Below are 17,404 nucleotides of genomic sequence, written 5' to 3'. Positions count from 1 at the left end.
ACAGATAAATCAAAAGAAATAAATATTAACTTCTTGGTGACAGACAACAATACAGATCTCTGAGTCTTCCTCCCACCTGGCAGACTCCACTGATGCACATGTCCAAGGACTCGGTGTAACAGCGTGTCCCATCCAGCACCTTGGGCGCCAGCTCCACCACAAGGCCTGAGCCCTTTGCTTTGCACTTGAGAGCACAGGGGTTGTCCGGGTCATTGTACACCGGCAACCACTCATGGTATTGACCCTGGTATCGCACATCTGCATGAGCTGAGCACTGCTGGGCACGGAAATCGCCAGCATCTGGAGGGCAGTCCTGAGGGTGGCACAGGATAACATTTGTGATTGCTGCGTGTAAATGTAAAATTAAATTAATCAAAAGGGGTTTGATGTTTCCCCCCTACAACTTCTCACTTTCTCTCAAACAACAGGATCCTAAATCACTAAATTACACCCCTCAACCATAAACTCTGGTAATATTTTCGCAGTTTAGCCACATTGTATTCACAATCACAGTTTGCAATTCAAGAGAAAACCACTTGAAAGCTCTGTTGACATCATTACATAAAGATGAGTTTGCTGAACTTACCACATTACTGCATGTGCGATATTTGATATTCTGCCCTTCGCAGGTCCTGGAGAAGAAAAAAATGAGCATGTGGGTGAACTGGCTTTGGGGGTGAATGATAAAACAAACCACAATGCACACTAGTCAGTTGCGCCTGAGGCAGCTGGTACTTCAACCATTGATTCTCATGATTTTTTGAATTGCTGAGCAGCGGGAGGAATCCTACAGTGATGATGTGGCAGCCCACAAACGGGTTCTGTGGTGTGTTCGCAAAGACTTAACAGTCTAATTCACACAATGTGACTATGCATAAATCCAAGGGTGTATATTTGGTTTCAGAAGTCTGTGTTTGTAGGGGGCTCATACTTTCCAAGAATGATGGTATAAAATTGGAAACTTGGTAATAAATATTGTTGTATTTCCATTTTTAATTAGAAAAAGCCTTTACTATATCATGTTGACTGATGTTCAGTTCAGTCATCTTGTCTTGTACCATACTACAAAACGAAAATATCAACCTGCTGGTGGTGCTGCAGAAAAGGTCAGCGGATCACCAAAGTCGGAGAGCTTTATCCTCTGGGAACAATGCATGTCTGCACAAAATTTCATGGAAATCCATCCAATAACTGTTGATATATGTCTGGACCAAAGTGGTGGGCCGTCAGGCCGACTTTATAAACCAGTTCCGCACATTCACTAGTATAGCAGACACAGTCGGTCCCACCGAGCAGTGTCTGCTGAACAGATTGGAGCAGTTTGGATCACAGCTTTCTGCATGACAGTCTGCAGTGTCTCTGCCCAAATTATGGAGCTAACCACTTCTTGAAAATTAGGATTCCTTTGTGCTTTGATGCTGAGTGATGATAAACCATTGATGGTGACTATGATAGGCCAATTATCCGAGACCCCAGTGGAAACTAATCAAAGGATATTCTTTTGAGTTTGGAAACTTAAGAGGAATTCCTGTGTCATCAGCCCTTAGCTAATCTGGAATCATGATCGGAGGCAACGTTGCAGAGTTTGGACTCACAGATGAACGAGGGCTTTAAGGATTTTTACAATATTATTTCAGAGAGCAGAGGGAGTGGATGTGGAGTGTGTAGCATGGCAAGAACATTAGACCCTGTGACGAATCCAGACAGTCCCCTCTGCCAAGCCAAACAGCAGGTCATGGGGCTTGAACCCAAGCAAGACTATTTCAAAGACCAAAAGTAGAGAGACAGGTAGCAAAGATCTGGATCAGTGTGGAAAATCACACTGGGGTGAGCAATATATAATCTAGACATTTAAAAAAAAGAAGCAAAGGAATAGGCCTAGAATGAATTTCCCTCTTCATTTCCTCTTGACTTTGGAAGCTACAAACTGAAGGCTAAGCAGAAGTGGGGCCGGGACTTGGGATTCATCATGGCGTCATCATAGGGTAGCGAAAAACGACTTGGTTGAAATATCAGAATTCCTGGAGCACATAACACATAACTCACAGACTATGACCCTACTCTTTCCTGCCAAATATACACAAAAGACACAACTACACAGAGCTTGCTCATCAGCTTACTACACACAAGACTGCACATACAGTAAAACTAGTACGTAGCACGCCAACACCCTCATGCTCAGACAAGGAATGGACTGAAATCTATTGAAACCATGAAAAATTCATTGTAATAACTTCTTATAATATTGGGTCAGCGGTAAAATTTGCCTCGCTCATAATGTCCATATACATGTCATCAACTCATCTCAGTAGATTGAAAGTAATTGCAAGCAGGACTCTGTAACATTTGCCATATTATTGATACATTTGAGGCAACATGAAACGTGGGCTCTTGCTGAGCTCTTTGCTATTGATCAGTTTAGGAAAATAAAAAACAGTCAGGCCATTTAAGAAGGGTAATGTAAAGTTGAGAAAGGACTACACAAGTAATGGCCCAGACTGTTACAAAATTTGGTAGAAATATTTGTGATGATTCATAACAATTTTTGAAAACCCTTGCCCTTTTGACCCCAATTTCCGCTTGCACATAAGAAATAAAAACCCTAACAGGCAGTTTGCCGTAACATGTACTGTGCACATTCCTGCTCCCTAGAGGAAGAGGAGTTTCCATTTTGGACCCTCGATGACCACTCCTTTAGCAACTCCCTCAAGCCAAAATGTCAACCTTATATACATCATACTTCATAATATAATGGGCAGTCTACCAGCAAATTTGCTGATCACATTCATACTCCCAAGGGGATAAGCCCTTTTGATTTTAATTAACCCATGGTCTTTTCTATAGCATTTTAGGGCTTCTAGTGGTAAGGCATTAAATAATTAAAGTTAAATAAGTGTAATTTGCTCTGTCCAGGATTTTTATGTGGTGCTTGCTACTGTAGCAGCGCTTTCTTTTTGGCTTTCTGCCTTACTTGAATGTTTTCTTACTTTCTTTTCTTCACTTTAAATTCACAAACTAAGATGGGTTTGGTTCCTTTGTAGCTTGTACACAGAATGTTATTGTAGTTGATTCAGTCAGCACACGGGCTCTGTGAAACAGTAGAGAAGGGAGAATAGGTGTTTTTAGCACTGCACAGGCCACATATAGGGTGGTCCCTTATACTGTTAAGTCGGGGACATAATCATGGTGCCAAGTTAATTAGACAACTCATTGCCTTGGATAAATTTTACTTTTAACTACCATAGCCTTTAAAAATAGCTGTGGCAATGTCTTTGGTGAAAGTTATTTAATGTCACTGCCTGAAAGTCAGAAACCAAATCAATAGTGGGCTATCAATGGGGTACATGACTGTCTCTTCCTATTTACTTTCAAACTATCTAAACAAACTGAAAATAAAGATAAGACTGGCCTCTTTTTATGACAAAAAAGAACCAATATCTGAAGTGTTTGCCAACCATAAATAATAGAGCAGTGCTTTCTCTTGCCATAACACCCAATCCATGTGTCCACACTTGCTTTAAACCAGCTATGCTGTTGTTAATAATGGAGCTTGTGATCAAGTGAAGTGTGTTGTACAGGTGGGACTAATGAGAGCCAGGCAATCTGTGTTTAGGCTTTATTCTTGTGCATTTTGCAGTAGCAGTGGGTCCAATGTGTGTGTGTGTGTGTGTGTGTGTGTGTGTGTGTATGTCTGTGTGTGTTAAAGGTCAGAGAGTTGGAGTGATATTGGTTTGGAGGGTGTTGCAGGCCTGTTTTCAACCTCTCTTTCCAAAGAGTCACACACACACATACACACAAGGGGCCTTGTGCTGTGCTTTTTAATGACGCTGTTTGATCTGCCACCCGGGGCCAGGATACTGCTCCCTCATTCCCACGCAACAGCGGGGCGAGGAGGTGGGATGGACTATTCGCTCAAGAACCCCATACATTACTGCTACTGCCAAAGGACACACAAGTTCATAAACACCCGCCTGGACCTAAATACACATGAACATGTATGTCTACACTTACACTGCCTACATCCCACATTGCGCTCAAACCCCAAACACCTCTTAACACGTCAATTGCTTTTACAGCCAGTAGCATTCTGAGGTTTGCCTGACCAAAAAAATTCTGGGCAGGCAAAGGGAAATGGCTGTTGCTGATATCTTGAAATGAACTCCTCAAAAAGCCATTGACCTCAGTGTTTACAGTGCAGCACAGTGGGGGTCTGGCACTTTGAGGTTGAGGTTTTGACAGTCTCATGCTTTTTAGCCTGGTTCCCCAGTTCCAGTGCAGACAGATTCACGGTTATGGCAGCACTGGGAGCACCTTTTGACACATCTCGGTTGTGTCTTCAAGTATGATCTGCCCTGTTTTGTCAGTGAGTCTTTGGACAGTCGTATTCTTTTATGATCTCACTGGCTGCTCCTGTCACCGCTGGTGCTCCTTCTGAAGCCCCCCACAGTGAAACAGAGGTGACTTTGGCAGCCACTGGCTACCTTTAGTGAGTGAGCAGTACATTCTGGGAACTGTAAAATAAAGGAATGCAGTGAAGTCACCCTGCAGCTATTTCCCAGTCTATAAATGTGACAACATTTCTATGGAAAACATACCCTCTCACTCAGTCTGTCTTTTTTTTTTCTTGTTCCTCAAATCCATTCGTAATTGGCCACTTTGCCCAATGCACTTGGCCCTGAGCTTTAATCTTGAAGCCCACTGGGTTAGCTTGGAACCTAACCAACCGGGTGACTTTGGCACGAGGATGAAAGGACCAAGGGGTCCTAAGTGCAACTTCTCGTTCCTCCCGAGACTTAAGCCGAGATGATGAGCAGTGGGAATCCAACCAATGCAGGCTCATTGCTTGCAGAGCCTAAACTCTATCACAGAAAAGAGTTATTAAAAGTGACATGTACTTTGGCAAGGGACATTGATTGTTATGCTCTGATTTGTGAAGAAACATATCCGGGCCATTACTGAAAATCAATCTCTGTTGTCACTGATGAATTCAAGACTTAAGCTCATATGATCGTCTAGACAGTTTTAGGAGGTGGATGGGCAAGTGATCTCAGTTGACCCCTCAGGGCTATTTAACAGTCACATAACAATCATATGTATTTTGAGCATTCCCATTACAGCCCATAGGAATGGAGCGATTGGTGAGATTTACTCCTACTATTAGGGACGCTGTCTGGGTTTATTTGGCAGAACGATTGTGAGAAACAGAAAAAGACCCCCCTCTCCTCTCTTGAATCTTAAAGCCATGATACGGCACTTTAATCAAAACCAGTCCAACCTCAGTCTGGTCTTTACTCTTTAAAAGAGGAGATTACCCCGGATAGTGTTTGAACATACTCTTACAAATTGGCCATGAGATGTTTCCATTTATCTGGAGGTCAATGAGGTTCTAACTTGAAATTATACACATTTAATTTACTGCATATCCTCTCTTCCTTCAATCCAAACATCTCTTAAGTCACTCAAAAATGTGACTGTTCTTCATGTCTCTGGTTTTCATATTAGAAATATCGTTTCTAATTTTCAAAATCATAGAAGACAAATGGAAACTATATTTAAAGGAGAGGCATTGAGATTACTGTCTATGTATATGATATAAGAGACAAGAGGATGTTTTTTTAGAAATTATTCATACTATTTATACATTAATTATAGATTGGATATGGTTGGAACTAGAGTCTCTATCATGCAGCACCCCTATCTCAAATGTGTGAAGTTGCAGTAGACATTAGCATTAACAATATGAATTTTAAACTACATAAAATCATGAGGAGCACCTCTATTGTTGCCCACTATGTGTTGCATGTATGTAATAAGCTTTTAGGTGACGCTTGGCTATGTGGAGAGCCTTACTTGGAACTGAGGCATCGTCTAAGGGAATACGAGGCTCCTCCTCCACAGGTACGGGAGCATTCACTCCACGAGCCCCAGGCATCCCACAGCGTGTCTCTGTCCTCTTCTGATCGGGCTGTCCGCGAGCTCTGCAAACCAGGAGAAGAGACGTGATGAAAGGGGTATAAAATGCACAGGGCATTGAAAACCATTGCCACCTTTTTGCTAGATTGTCTGTCTTAAGAATTCTGCCAGGACCTGATCAGCTGATAATGCTGAGTTTTTTAAGGTCTTATGAATACTACAAAGTCATAAGAGTTGAGTCTTTCTCCTTTAAATCTAGATCGCCTTTAAACGGTTTAATCAGAGTCCACAAAAAAAAAACAACGTTGCTGGTAGAAAGCCTGAACTAAATTCCAGGAGCTGCTGAAAACGAAACAAGAGTGGATTTGACAGGATGAGAGAGACTGTAAGGGGAAGTAATCAAAAGCTCTCGACTTTTGCCCCTTTGCCTATTTCTAATGTCTGAGTCATCCTTTAGATTATGAAATGTTAGTCCTCTCTTAAGCTCGGGGCCTCACTTGTGTGCCTCTCTCTGTTAATTGCATCGTGCTGTATTTGGCAGCAGAGGTAGGGATATTACTGCAGGATCCAAAATCAATATTATGAGAAGATGAATTTTGCAACTACAAGGACAATGTGCATCTCAGATGTAGAGTAATGGGCAAAAAAATGAAGATCCTCTCCGCCTGTCTACCTGACTCACTCCTCTTTCACTCTGTTCTTCTTTTCCTCTTGAAGCTCTTTGTATTTTCAGAGGAGATTTAACTGGGCTCACTTACCTTGCTCTAAAAGAAAGTGTTTATTTGTAAGGCTGGCACTGCCATGTGATGTGGATCAACTACATAAGCCCCTTGCAGAACTGATTGAATGAAGTTAAAGAGCTACGTTCTCTGAATACCAGGCCCAGATGAAGTGAAAAGAAAAATAGATTGATTTTGCTACCTAGCTCAGCGGAGGTTTTCAACTCAAAAGCTGCCAGTGAGACCAAGACCAAGTAAAAACTGGTTCTATACCTGTTGAAAGGATGAAAACCAGGAAAATGAAAACTCAGAGGACTGGAATAAACACTGGGACAAATCATCTACCTCCTATGGCAGTAGGAATGTGGCTCAGAAGACTAGAGGTGCAAACACATTCAATAAAATAATCTGCTATTCACTGGCGGTTTTAGCCATGAAAAGGAATAGATGGATAGAAAAAAAGAATTAATTTCACAGAATAACCCGAACACTTTGGCAGTCTTTCTGGTGCTGGTGAACCATGAAAGCATATTCGAAGATTGCAGCTATTGTGTGCTTTAGACAGCCTCCCACCGTGGGATCTTTACACCGAGAGCTTGCACAACCAGCTGCTGTTTTTTGACAGTGACTTAAAAATCCTGAAGCCCTATGAGCCACAACAAGCCTTCTTATTCTAAACACACTGAATGAGGGAGAAACCATGTGAATTTTATGTGTAACACCTGCTCTTAAAAAGATTTATGCCCACTGAGCTGACATATAGTTCGCAGTGAAGGTCCAGCCTCGCATTTGAGATACACAGGCGAGAGATTTTAGAGGAAAAAAATCAAGGTACACCAAGTTATTTTGACCTCTTTGGCCCCTTTTCCCAACAGCATGGCATTGTGCTTTGTCTACAAAGATGAATGGATCTTGCAGAGGAAAGCAGATACAAGGTAATAATACTGCTCTGATTATTTTCTTTGGGTCACGGTAGCAAAAACACCCGTGCTGTATGCTGCATAGCGGGGTGGTGGGTTCACATTATTAAAAGTGCGTGGGGACTGATATAAATGGCTGTCAGTGCTGATGACGCCTGAGGAACAGCAGAGGGGAACGGCAAGACCTAAACACACAGCCAACGGAGCATACAGCCAAACATATCGGCAAACGGCGCTACTTTCTGCCGGGGCCAACTATTTCAATGTTTGGATCCACGGTAAATAAACACAGGCTGAGCTCTGGGCAGCCGGTTAGCACACCAGCTTAATTCTCCTTTGAAAAGCAATCAGTGAATTTTGCACTCAATTACGGCTGCGAGCTGTGTGTTGCAAAGCCAAGAGAGCCAGAGGCATAACAAGGCTGGTGAGGAGAGAGGAGGGGAAGTAGATGAAGGACGGAGGGATGGAGATGAGGAGTAATAGGTTGTTTGGCTGACTGTGCTCCTATTGTTCTCAATGAAGGCGGAGGAACACAAGGCTCCGCTAGTCGGACGGCCGTCCTGCTGGGATTTGGATCCAATAATCAAAAGGCTCGGATATCCACTTGGAGGCTTCTTAACCCTCCATCATTACACGTCCCACCTCTCCTGCTCTGATCCCTCCAGGGTTTTATTTGCACTGGATGGCTTCGCAGAAGGAGCAGGCACCCTTTCATATCAGGATACACCTTAAAACTGACTCACAATGCCACCTCAGATCTTCTCTAAACTGTAGGTGAAAGACTTCTTAACAGTTCCATTTAAGCAACAAAGCATGTATATTTGGACATATATTCTCCTGCTCTTTTACTCATCTTAACAATGAGAAAAACAGGGCAAACATATGACCACAAAGGCCCCCTGGCTGTCACCCATCCCATGTTTTCACATCAAGTGGAAAAGAGGAAATGAGCATATGATAAAAGACCACTGATCTCCACATTATACGTTATTCTGATGGACAGATTCTATTTAAGTCACCTGTCAGCAACTGAGACTGAGGACATTTTCCTTGAAGATGGAAAACTCCTCGACAGGGGAAAGAAACCCGACTCTGGTGCCTTCTTTTGCAGACTGTGTCAATATACATACGATGGCCTTTTCAGTTGGCAAGACATATGATATTTGCACATCTGTTGAATCCCTTGTCGTCTGCGCCGTGCCGCACGGCGCTGTACTCACCGTCACGCTGCAAGGCAGTCACTGTAATGTAACAGGGAGTCCTAACCTCATACAAAACAGCTTGCTGACCTGCACGTGCATGACAAGTCTACCTCTGTGACTTTAGAAGAGGCATGGCAACTTTTCATGAGAAGTAAATAAGACGAGTCATGTCACTGTAACGGTATATTGTACATGCATACACTTAAGCATAATGAAGAAATCTATTAGAGGACATACTTTCTGAATGCAATACTTGGTGTAACATGTTAAAGGATGTTAATGAAGGAAGCAAAAACAAAAAAAAATAGACAAAATGAACTTCTTCTCTTTTTTTAGCAGGATAGAACTGAGGAAAAAGTAAAGAGTAGATATTACAGTACCAGGATAAGAAGAGCTGTCACCAGTAGCCTGCAAGATGAAAACACTTGCTCCATGCCTTTTCAGAGCACGTGAGTCGATCCCTCCTTCTGACTGCGTGTTTGTTTGTTTGTGTGTGAGCCTGACGTGTGATGCCCTCCTCTCTGGGTCACTCTGTGTCCGGTCTGCCTGCCGTCTCCTCTCTGAACTTGCTCCCTTTCTTCCTCAGGAGTAACTTGGGGAAGGGGAGGGAAGGGAGGAGGACTGGGAGTGTGTGTATGTGCGTCTGTGTGTTTGCGTGTGTGATGCGTGAATGTGTGTGTGGGGGGGGGGACTAATCGTTGGGGAGGATTTTGAGCCCCCCGAGTCCTCAGGTCTGGCACTCTAGCCAATCAATAAATGGGCCTCAGTCAAGCGTGCTAGTTCAAACAAGGAGTTGGACCAGCTGCAACTTCACAGCTTCACACATTTGTGTGTGTGTATGTGTGTGTGTGGGGTTGTGTGTCAGACAGTCATACAGCAGGAATAATGGCAGACAGACAACAACTGCAAACCAATTTTCTTCCCCCTTTGAATCTTTCCATTTCTTCTCCTTATATCTCAAATTTCTGACTCTCATATTCCTCTTTCCTTTCTCTCATTCTATTATTCTCACTCATGCCACTGTTTCTCATTTCTCTTCTTTTTTTAGCTCTGGACAGCTTCCTTCTGTCTATTGCCAGCACTCTATTTTGGAAATGTCAAAAATTCTCCGTCATACTGTGGCATCTTTAGAAAAACGAAGTGACGGCTCCAGAAATTTCCATGCATGCATAGATCTGCTGACTCTAAACATACATCCAAATGAAACTGAGATATATTTGGGAGCACATGACTTCATGTCAGCCTCCTGACTTAGTTTTGGTCTTTACAATATAGCTTCATGTGAGAGCCCCATGTAAATCAGATGACATAGTCTGGTCACTAAAGCTATCAGGATAGACTTCTCAGCTATGGTGATTTTTTTTTCTATTCCTTTATGAGCAAAAAGTCTACAGGAGCTTCAATAGAGCCTTTCATAACATCTGGCAGCTTAAGCCAGTGAACATTTGCACTGTGGAGGTGGGGAACGAGCCAGGTGTCCCCTGGAGGGACAATTCCTCTGGTTATAGAGAAAAACAACCGGTGAGATGGACAGCTCTTGGCACAGGGGGAATATACTATACACTGAGTACCTTTCCAGTTTTAACCTTTGCAATGGCAAGAAACAAAAACAAAGCTGAAACAGAACATAAAAAATACAGCAGTCAAATTTAGTGCCAACCCGCTGGTGCCCCGTCATGTGACTTACAAGGTAGCAGGCTATCATTCAGGCATTCAACCCTGACGTTCCAAAGACAATAAAAACTCTGTGCCCTTCAAATCAAGACTTCAAATCCGCCTCCCAATCAAACACCAAATCAAAAACCACATAATTGCTATCAATTAAGGCTGTGAGGAATGTGCTGCACTCCAGAGGAAATAGTCAGCAACTCTAATCACAACATCGGAGCGGATGTCTCGACACTTAACCAGTACACACATGTGCGCACACACACACTTTGGATATTGCAGTTCTACACAGCAAACCTGTCTTGAAGTCTTAACTCGCCGCTGAAGGTATGGGACTTGGCTTGTTTGACTTGGTAGTGGGGAATGTGTGTACATTCTGTGAATTGGTGAGTTATCTAAAAACACACACCCACATGCGCACACACTCAACCATCCACTTAACACCGGTGTGTTTTGTGGTGCCAGCAGGGAGGGACGTGGACGTGCATGTTTTCACAGGCCTACACAGAAATCATACCCCCTTGCACCCTTAATCCATAACCTTCTGATATTTGCTTTCAGAAGAAATCCTTCTCATATTTGCAAATGTATGACTACAGAAAATAAACTGTGGCATCGATGATGTGCCCAGAGTTTAAAACTAAACACCCAAGGAGGAAATTAATGTGTTTGATTGACATTCAATTGGAGCCAGTTCTCTACCACAACATTGCTGGAGGTGTCTCCTGACAGTTTAAACAATAATCCATGAGGACGACGAGGTGAGAAAAAATGATATAGTGCATTGTTATTTTACACAAGGGCAGGATGGGATATTAGGTTGCATGAGGAAGGCACGCAAGAAGTTCACAAGATTAGGGGAGCTGATTGTCCATGGACAGAAACTCAAGTCTTTTCAAGGAAAACTGCAGTTTATTACACCTCGGGTCTTACTTTTGTAGTTTTGTTCATCATTTCTATCGCCTATGATAACATTGTACTCTCCAAAGAAATTGCTGCGCTCTAGGGATGACATCATCACTACAACAAAGCCAAACAGGGCAAAAAATAGGAGCTGTCAAGATAATCAAACTGGTTGTAAACAAGCCCACAGTTTAGTGAGATTACATCAACAACTTTATTGTACACCTGAAATCTAACAGTTCGTCATTGTTCAGGAAAACTGTAGGAGTGCACAAACGGACCGTAGCATTAAGTCAGGCAGAGCACTTAACTCACTCTTGCATTAGTTGATTGGCATCACCTGTGTCGATTGTGCTTCACAATCACTGGTTCATTGACAAGCTGTGTGGTTACCAGCTGACTAGTAACATCCAGTCATGCAAGTGTATAATGGACTATATAACTGGACTCTCTTACAGTATGTGCTATATTTTTTGGTTATGTTGATATATCAAAGATTTAATGTTTATTTGTTGAGGGAAGATTAGTTCTGCCAGCAGAGTTTCTGCACAAATTCTTTGAGAACTCCTTTGAAGAGCAGAGTTTTCTCCACCAAATCTAACTGAACCATTTCCTATAAATGGTAAATTCCTTGACGCAAACTTCTCTGACTGAAACATGATAAGTACAGTCAATCAAAGCTGAACCAGGACGTCTGTCTGTGAACTGTGATGGATGTTTAAATGGACAGTTTGGGTAGCATTTGTTTTTTCTTAATTCTGGCTTATTTGGAGATTTCTCTCTGAAATCTGTTTGATTGTCTGTTCAAGTTTCTTACCCCATTGAACTTTTTAGTAATGTCACCACCTTCTGAGATCTCACCAATAAAACTCAGGGAGTATAATGTTATTATTACTGATAGAAATGATGGCCAAATATATGGAAGTAGCGCCTATGTTGTAATTAACTGGAATGATCCTTAAACGAGCCCAGGTCCCCTGTTGAGGTTATTTATGTATACAGGAGGTGAGGTTACTGTCAAAAACATAAAGAACGAACATGCTATAAACAGCCTTGCACACATATTGTACTATCCCCCACATGGTAACCCTGACATAAATGATTTTTTACAGTCTAAAGGTAAAATAACATGAGGAGAGATATAAGCCTCGAGACTGAGATGATGACGTAAAATGTTCTACCACAGCTCAAATCATCAGAATTTCATTGCCAGTATTTTTTTCATTCTTGCCAAAATTTATATGCTCTTGATAAATGACGGTACATGTAAAACTGTGGTATTTCTTAAATATCGTACATATTTCTCTGCATCTTTACTGTGAGTGCTTGTGTTTTTCCTCTACTCCTCTGTGGCAGAATAAAGGGTCAAATTAAAAGATTGCCATATTATAGGGTGATGACCCAAGTTAACAGGCCCCGAGTTCTCAGAGAGCGAGACAAATGAAGCTAAAGTTACCAGGGACTGACATTAAGTTACACTCAAGAGCCCAAACCCTTTGCTCCCACAAGGAGACTTAAAAGGTTCAGGCGGGATAAATGGTAGTCTCCCACCACCCCCACAAATGACATATGTACTCCAGGGTTGATTTACACCAAAGCCATTGTTTAAAAAGCTTTCTGGGCCACAGTATAAAATGTTTTACCAGTACAGGAATTTTACGACCTGCAGCTGAAAATCAACCACACTTTCCCGTCCCCTCAAAACCAGAGGATTAAAATCAAGATGTAATTCCCCGACAATCAGCTAAATCCAATTTAAGCCAGATGGGAGGTGAACTGCAAAACGGCAACTCATAGACATAAAGTAAAGCAGAATAAGCAGAATAATTGATTCTTAATCGTCTCTGGTGATCAGCATTTATTTTTTCTTCCTATCATCTTTCATCTCCATCTCGTCCCAGTGTGTCCAACTTTTCCTCTTAAGTACTTGCTCATGATTATATACTGTCACTTAATATGTGGTATTGAGGGGTGGTCAACTGGATTGTTGGGTTTTGTAAATAATAGCAATATTTGGTTTCAGTATTTGGTGGTAATCTGAAAATGACAGATTTACAGAGCCATAAACGTGCCTTCTGGGGATACTGTATCATGACTGAGGTGAGAGGAAGAACAGTGCTGCATGCAAGGCCATTTTAGGGATAAATAATGCACTCACGGGAAAGAAAAACGCCAACTTGGCCTTTAACGGACCCATCTCTGCCTGCGTACAGTCAAACAGACCTGACTGCAAATCCCAACAGCTCTGCAGAGGAAGACATTTGTTCTGCCTGGATATTGGTCCCAGAACTTTTTACGGCATGAATGAAAACAAAATGATTTGTTTCTCAGAACAGCAGTCAGCTTGTCAGCTTGCATGGCCTGGGACATCCGGTGAGGTTGTGTTGGATGGCTTCACAATGGTTTTTTCAATATATTTAATATATTTTTCATTTGCTATGACAAGACTAAGAATCTCAGTGGGCTGTACTTTGGCAAAGCAGTGCTTTGAGCAAAATGCTAACTTCAGCATGCAAACTAGCTCTCAGTGATAATGCTAACATGCTGCTGTTGAGCAGGTATAATGTTTACCATATTCACTATCTTAGTTTGGCATGTTGGCATGCTAACATTTGCTAATTAGCACTAAACACAAGGTACAGCTGAGGCTGATGGGAATGCCATTTTGCAGGTATTTTGGTCATACACCAAAGTATCACAAACTGAAACTTTGACCTCACGATGACACTAGATGAAAAGCCTGAAACTACATTTATTCATTTGATGGAAATTTAAACTTTAAACATTTATTCATCCAAAGGGAAACATGAATGTCTGTACCAAATGCCATTATAATCCAGCAAGGTTAAAAATTAAATCAGTATATTGTAAATCAATTAAATTGTTAATCTACAAACGGATTATTTCTTGATAAGGAGGTGGTTAATATGAGCAGAGGCCAAAAGTATACCTGAGGCACAATATTTAATAATAACTTTCTGTACTCTTTATAGTGACATTTTGAATGAGCCAGTAACCACACTCTGATCCCACCTGAGGAAGCCTCTAAAACTCCAAATGTAGCCCACAGCACAGAGGAGGAATGGGGCACGTAATTAAGAATCAGCAGTGACATTTACTGTTTCCTGAACCTGCGTTCATATGTTCTCAGCACTGAGCTTTTCCCATTAGCACATCCAGGAGAGCTCATATGTTTTAGCAGCTTTCTGGTGAACGCACAGGCTAAGTCCACCAGGGTCCCACTACACCAACACCCCCTCTAGGCCCCCACATGCCTCCCTCCTTAACCCAACCACGGCCACTGTGGCGTTTTAAAGAGGGTATGACAGGAGGGGATGGGCATAAATTAGCCGTGTAAAGCCGCTGGAATCGGCCAAACAGGCCCGCCAAGGTGGGCTGGAGGAAACGGGGAGCGTGGGACCCACATCCAGATCTGGGCAGACGCTAAGCACCACAGCTTATTTATGGACTCCTAGCCAGAATCAAGCTTGAGTGATCCCCTGTGTTTCAAAATGGAGACCATATTGCCATATCATCTGGATATTATAACTTTTCATAACAGTTTACACACTTTTTTTTGACTGTACTGCATTTTCTACAACGTTGTCATGGCCACAAACACAACTACATATAAATGCTAAAGTTGAAACGAGTCTTCTGGATGTGTAAATATTAATAACACATTAGACATAACTACTAAGGTGATATCATGTCAATGTTGTGTTATTTAACTTGTTCTGTTGCCCCTAAGTGGCCAAAAAATCTATTATTGCAGCTTTAACCCTACCACTATCTGGAAATCTAAAATGAGCATACACTGTATATTACGTGTAAGAATTATTCACACAATAAGCTGTATGCCTTTAAAATAGCTATGGTTCTAAATGATTCAAAGACCTTGAAGTTCACTTGCCTTACACAGTCCACTTCATATGATGATGTTTTTGTCCTACAGATCTGTAATGACTTTGTTTTGTTTGTTTATATCAACTGTGCATTGGCATATAAGAGTAAACTCTGTCCTTCTACATTTCCCCATCCTGTTGATGTCAAGTGAGTTAAGTAACTGGTAAACCAAATACATTAATACCATATGTGTGTGGGTGTTCACTGGAACTCTGTTTGGTCTGTTTTATGGCAATTAAATTAACATTAAAGTTATTTCTTTTTTCTTTACAGGGACAACACCTTGCCTTTGAGGATTCAGCGCCCATCTGTACATACTGAGGTTGAGCATGGTGATTCATTAACAAATTTTCATCTCTGCCAGATGCTGAAATGGCTGTTAAAATAACAATGAAACAGACAACATGTAAGTCAAAACTGCTCATATTCAAATAGAAGATAGTCCAAGAAAAAACTGACTTTCCATATCTCACATTGCTGTATGTTAAACAACATGTCTGGCGGCAGTGTCTGTACGTCCTCTCCGTGCTAGTCATGTGAAACTGAACAGAAGACATCCCTGTTCCATCTGGGGCTGTTCACAATTGACATCACACATCCCTTTCCCCCTAAACTCCTTCCTGTCTGAGTGACTAATTTATTTTGGTTTCCTGATGCATTTCATGCTAAATTAGTATAAAGTTATAAGTATGCTGTTGCACTAATTTGAGGGAAGACGGGTAATTTTTTTTTTTGTTTTTTTGGCGTGGAGCGGAGTGGTTTGGAAAGACCACAAAAATGCAGAACCAATCCTTAAGACTGGGGTTTTTATCTGGTGACATAATGCTACAGGTCAGTCAGCTGTTGCAGTTGTAACATCTGGGAATTGTTATCATTTTAATGATCATTTAATCATTAAGTAATTAACAGCTTGCTCTATTTGTCTTGGAGTGCGTCATTTGTAGCTTGTTTACGCGCTGTTGTTGTTCCTCTTCTTTGTACACAGTGAATATATTTCTGATGACTACAGCACCAGGGATTCTGCTTAATATGTGAACTTGCCACAGTCACTCCAAAGAATCATGTTAAAGTTTGATAGGGACTAAAATTTGCCACTGGCTAGCTTGGAGCTCATGATTTCAATTTTGAGTGGTGGGGAAATTAATGAAGAGTGGAGCCACTGTGAGGGCAATCAAAATCTGGATTATAACCAAATCTAGTCTCTTAACTGCTGGTTAAGACAGCTCTCGGGCTCTTTTGAACAACACTGGATGTTTTCCTTTGTTAAAAAGTTTGATAGCTTAATCCTCTGCTTAAAAGGAGAACCACATTTTCTTTACTCCAAGGATGTTAGAACCAATCTCTGTGACGCCTGATGAAGACAAACCCTGGAAAGCTTGTTCAGGAGGCCGTCTGGGGAATCTTGTGTTATAATGAAAAAATATTGCAGTCATTTGCAGCAGCCGTTCTCAGTAATCAACACTGTGAAACCACAGAATTTTGGCTGCAAGAGCCTCCATCAGGATTGCAGAACTGTAAATATGACATCTATGATCATGTCATGATCCACAGCAGCTTCAAAGAATCACCAGTTAATACTGTAGGAGAAAGAAGAAAAAGGAAAGGACAGGGCATAAAAAGTGCACTAAATGGAAAACCTAAATAAATACTCAAAAACATGGAAAATGTTTTAACTATCCAATTGAAGCAAACCGCTAATTTAAGTAAATAGCAAAATGCCAATGTTCTGATTAATTAAAGCATTCAGAACATGAGATTTAAGAGAAACGATGTTCAAGGCTGTAAAGCAGTTCTTCCTGAACTGTAGACATGAAACAGGCTCTCTAATTAACCTCTTTCATAATTGCAAAAGGAGACACAACAGTTCACCGGCAATTTTTCAAGCAGAGACACCAAGCAGCAACTCCAAATAAAAAAGGCACCTGGTTTGTCTCAGCAGCGTATTATTCATGATGTGAGAGTGTGGAGTATTTACACTCAACGTGAGTTGAAGCTTCACCAGCCACAAAAAGACGTGTCTGATCTCCTGTATATGCTACATACCGCTAAGGTTTCAGTCTTTAACCTCAAAATTGAGTCACATCAGTAACATGTGTTTTTCATTGTTGAAAATGTATTGTGTGTTGTCTTTGGCTCGGAGACGATCAGAGAAAGCGATAGTAATATGATAAAG

The 17,404-nt window shown here is 41.5% G+C and overlaps 1 protein-coding gene across 1 annotated transcript in view; it reads right to left on the bottom strand.

Annotated features, from left to right (window-relative positions):
• Window positions 1–17,404, bottom strand: part of LOC121889090 (ADAMTS-like protein 1) — an 87,201-nt gene that overhangs the window by 9,000 nt on the left and 60,797 nt on the right. Inside the window, exons 4-6 of the mRNA XM_042400774.1 lie at window positions 5,851–5,978; window positions 587–632; window positions 77–313 (exon numbers count right to left, since the gene is read on the bottom strand). Coding sequence (XP_042256708.1) covers window positions 77–313; window positions 587–632; window positions 5,851–5,978 — 411 coding nt within the window. The remainder of the gene's footprint in view (window positions 1–76; window positions 314–586; window positions 633–5,850; window positions 5,979–17,404) is intronic.

This window comes from Thunnus maccoyii, chromosome 22 (genome assembly GCF_910596095.1).
Source record: "Thunnus maccoyii chromosome 22, fThuMac1.1, whole genome shotgun sequence".
In the NCBI taxonomy this organism is placed as follows: domain Eukaryota; kingdom Metazoa; phylum Chordata; class Actinopteri; order Scombriformes; family Scombridae; genus Thunnus; species Thunnus maccoyii.
Note: the sequence above shows the minus strand (reverse complement) of the source record. Positions and strands in the feature narration are given on the sequence as shown.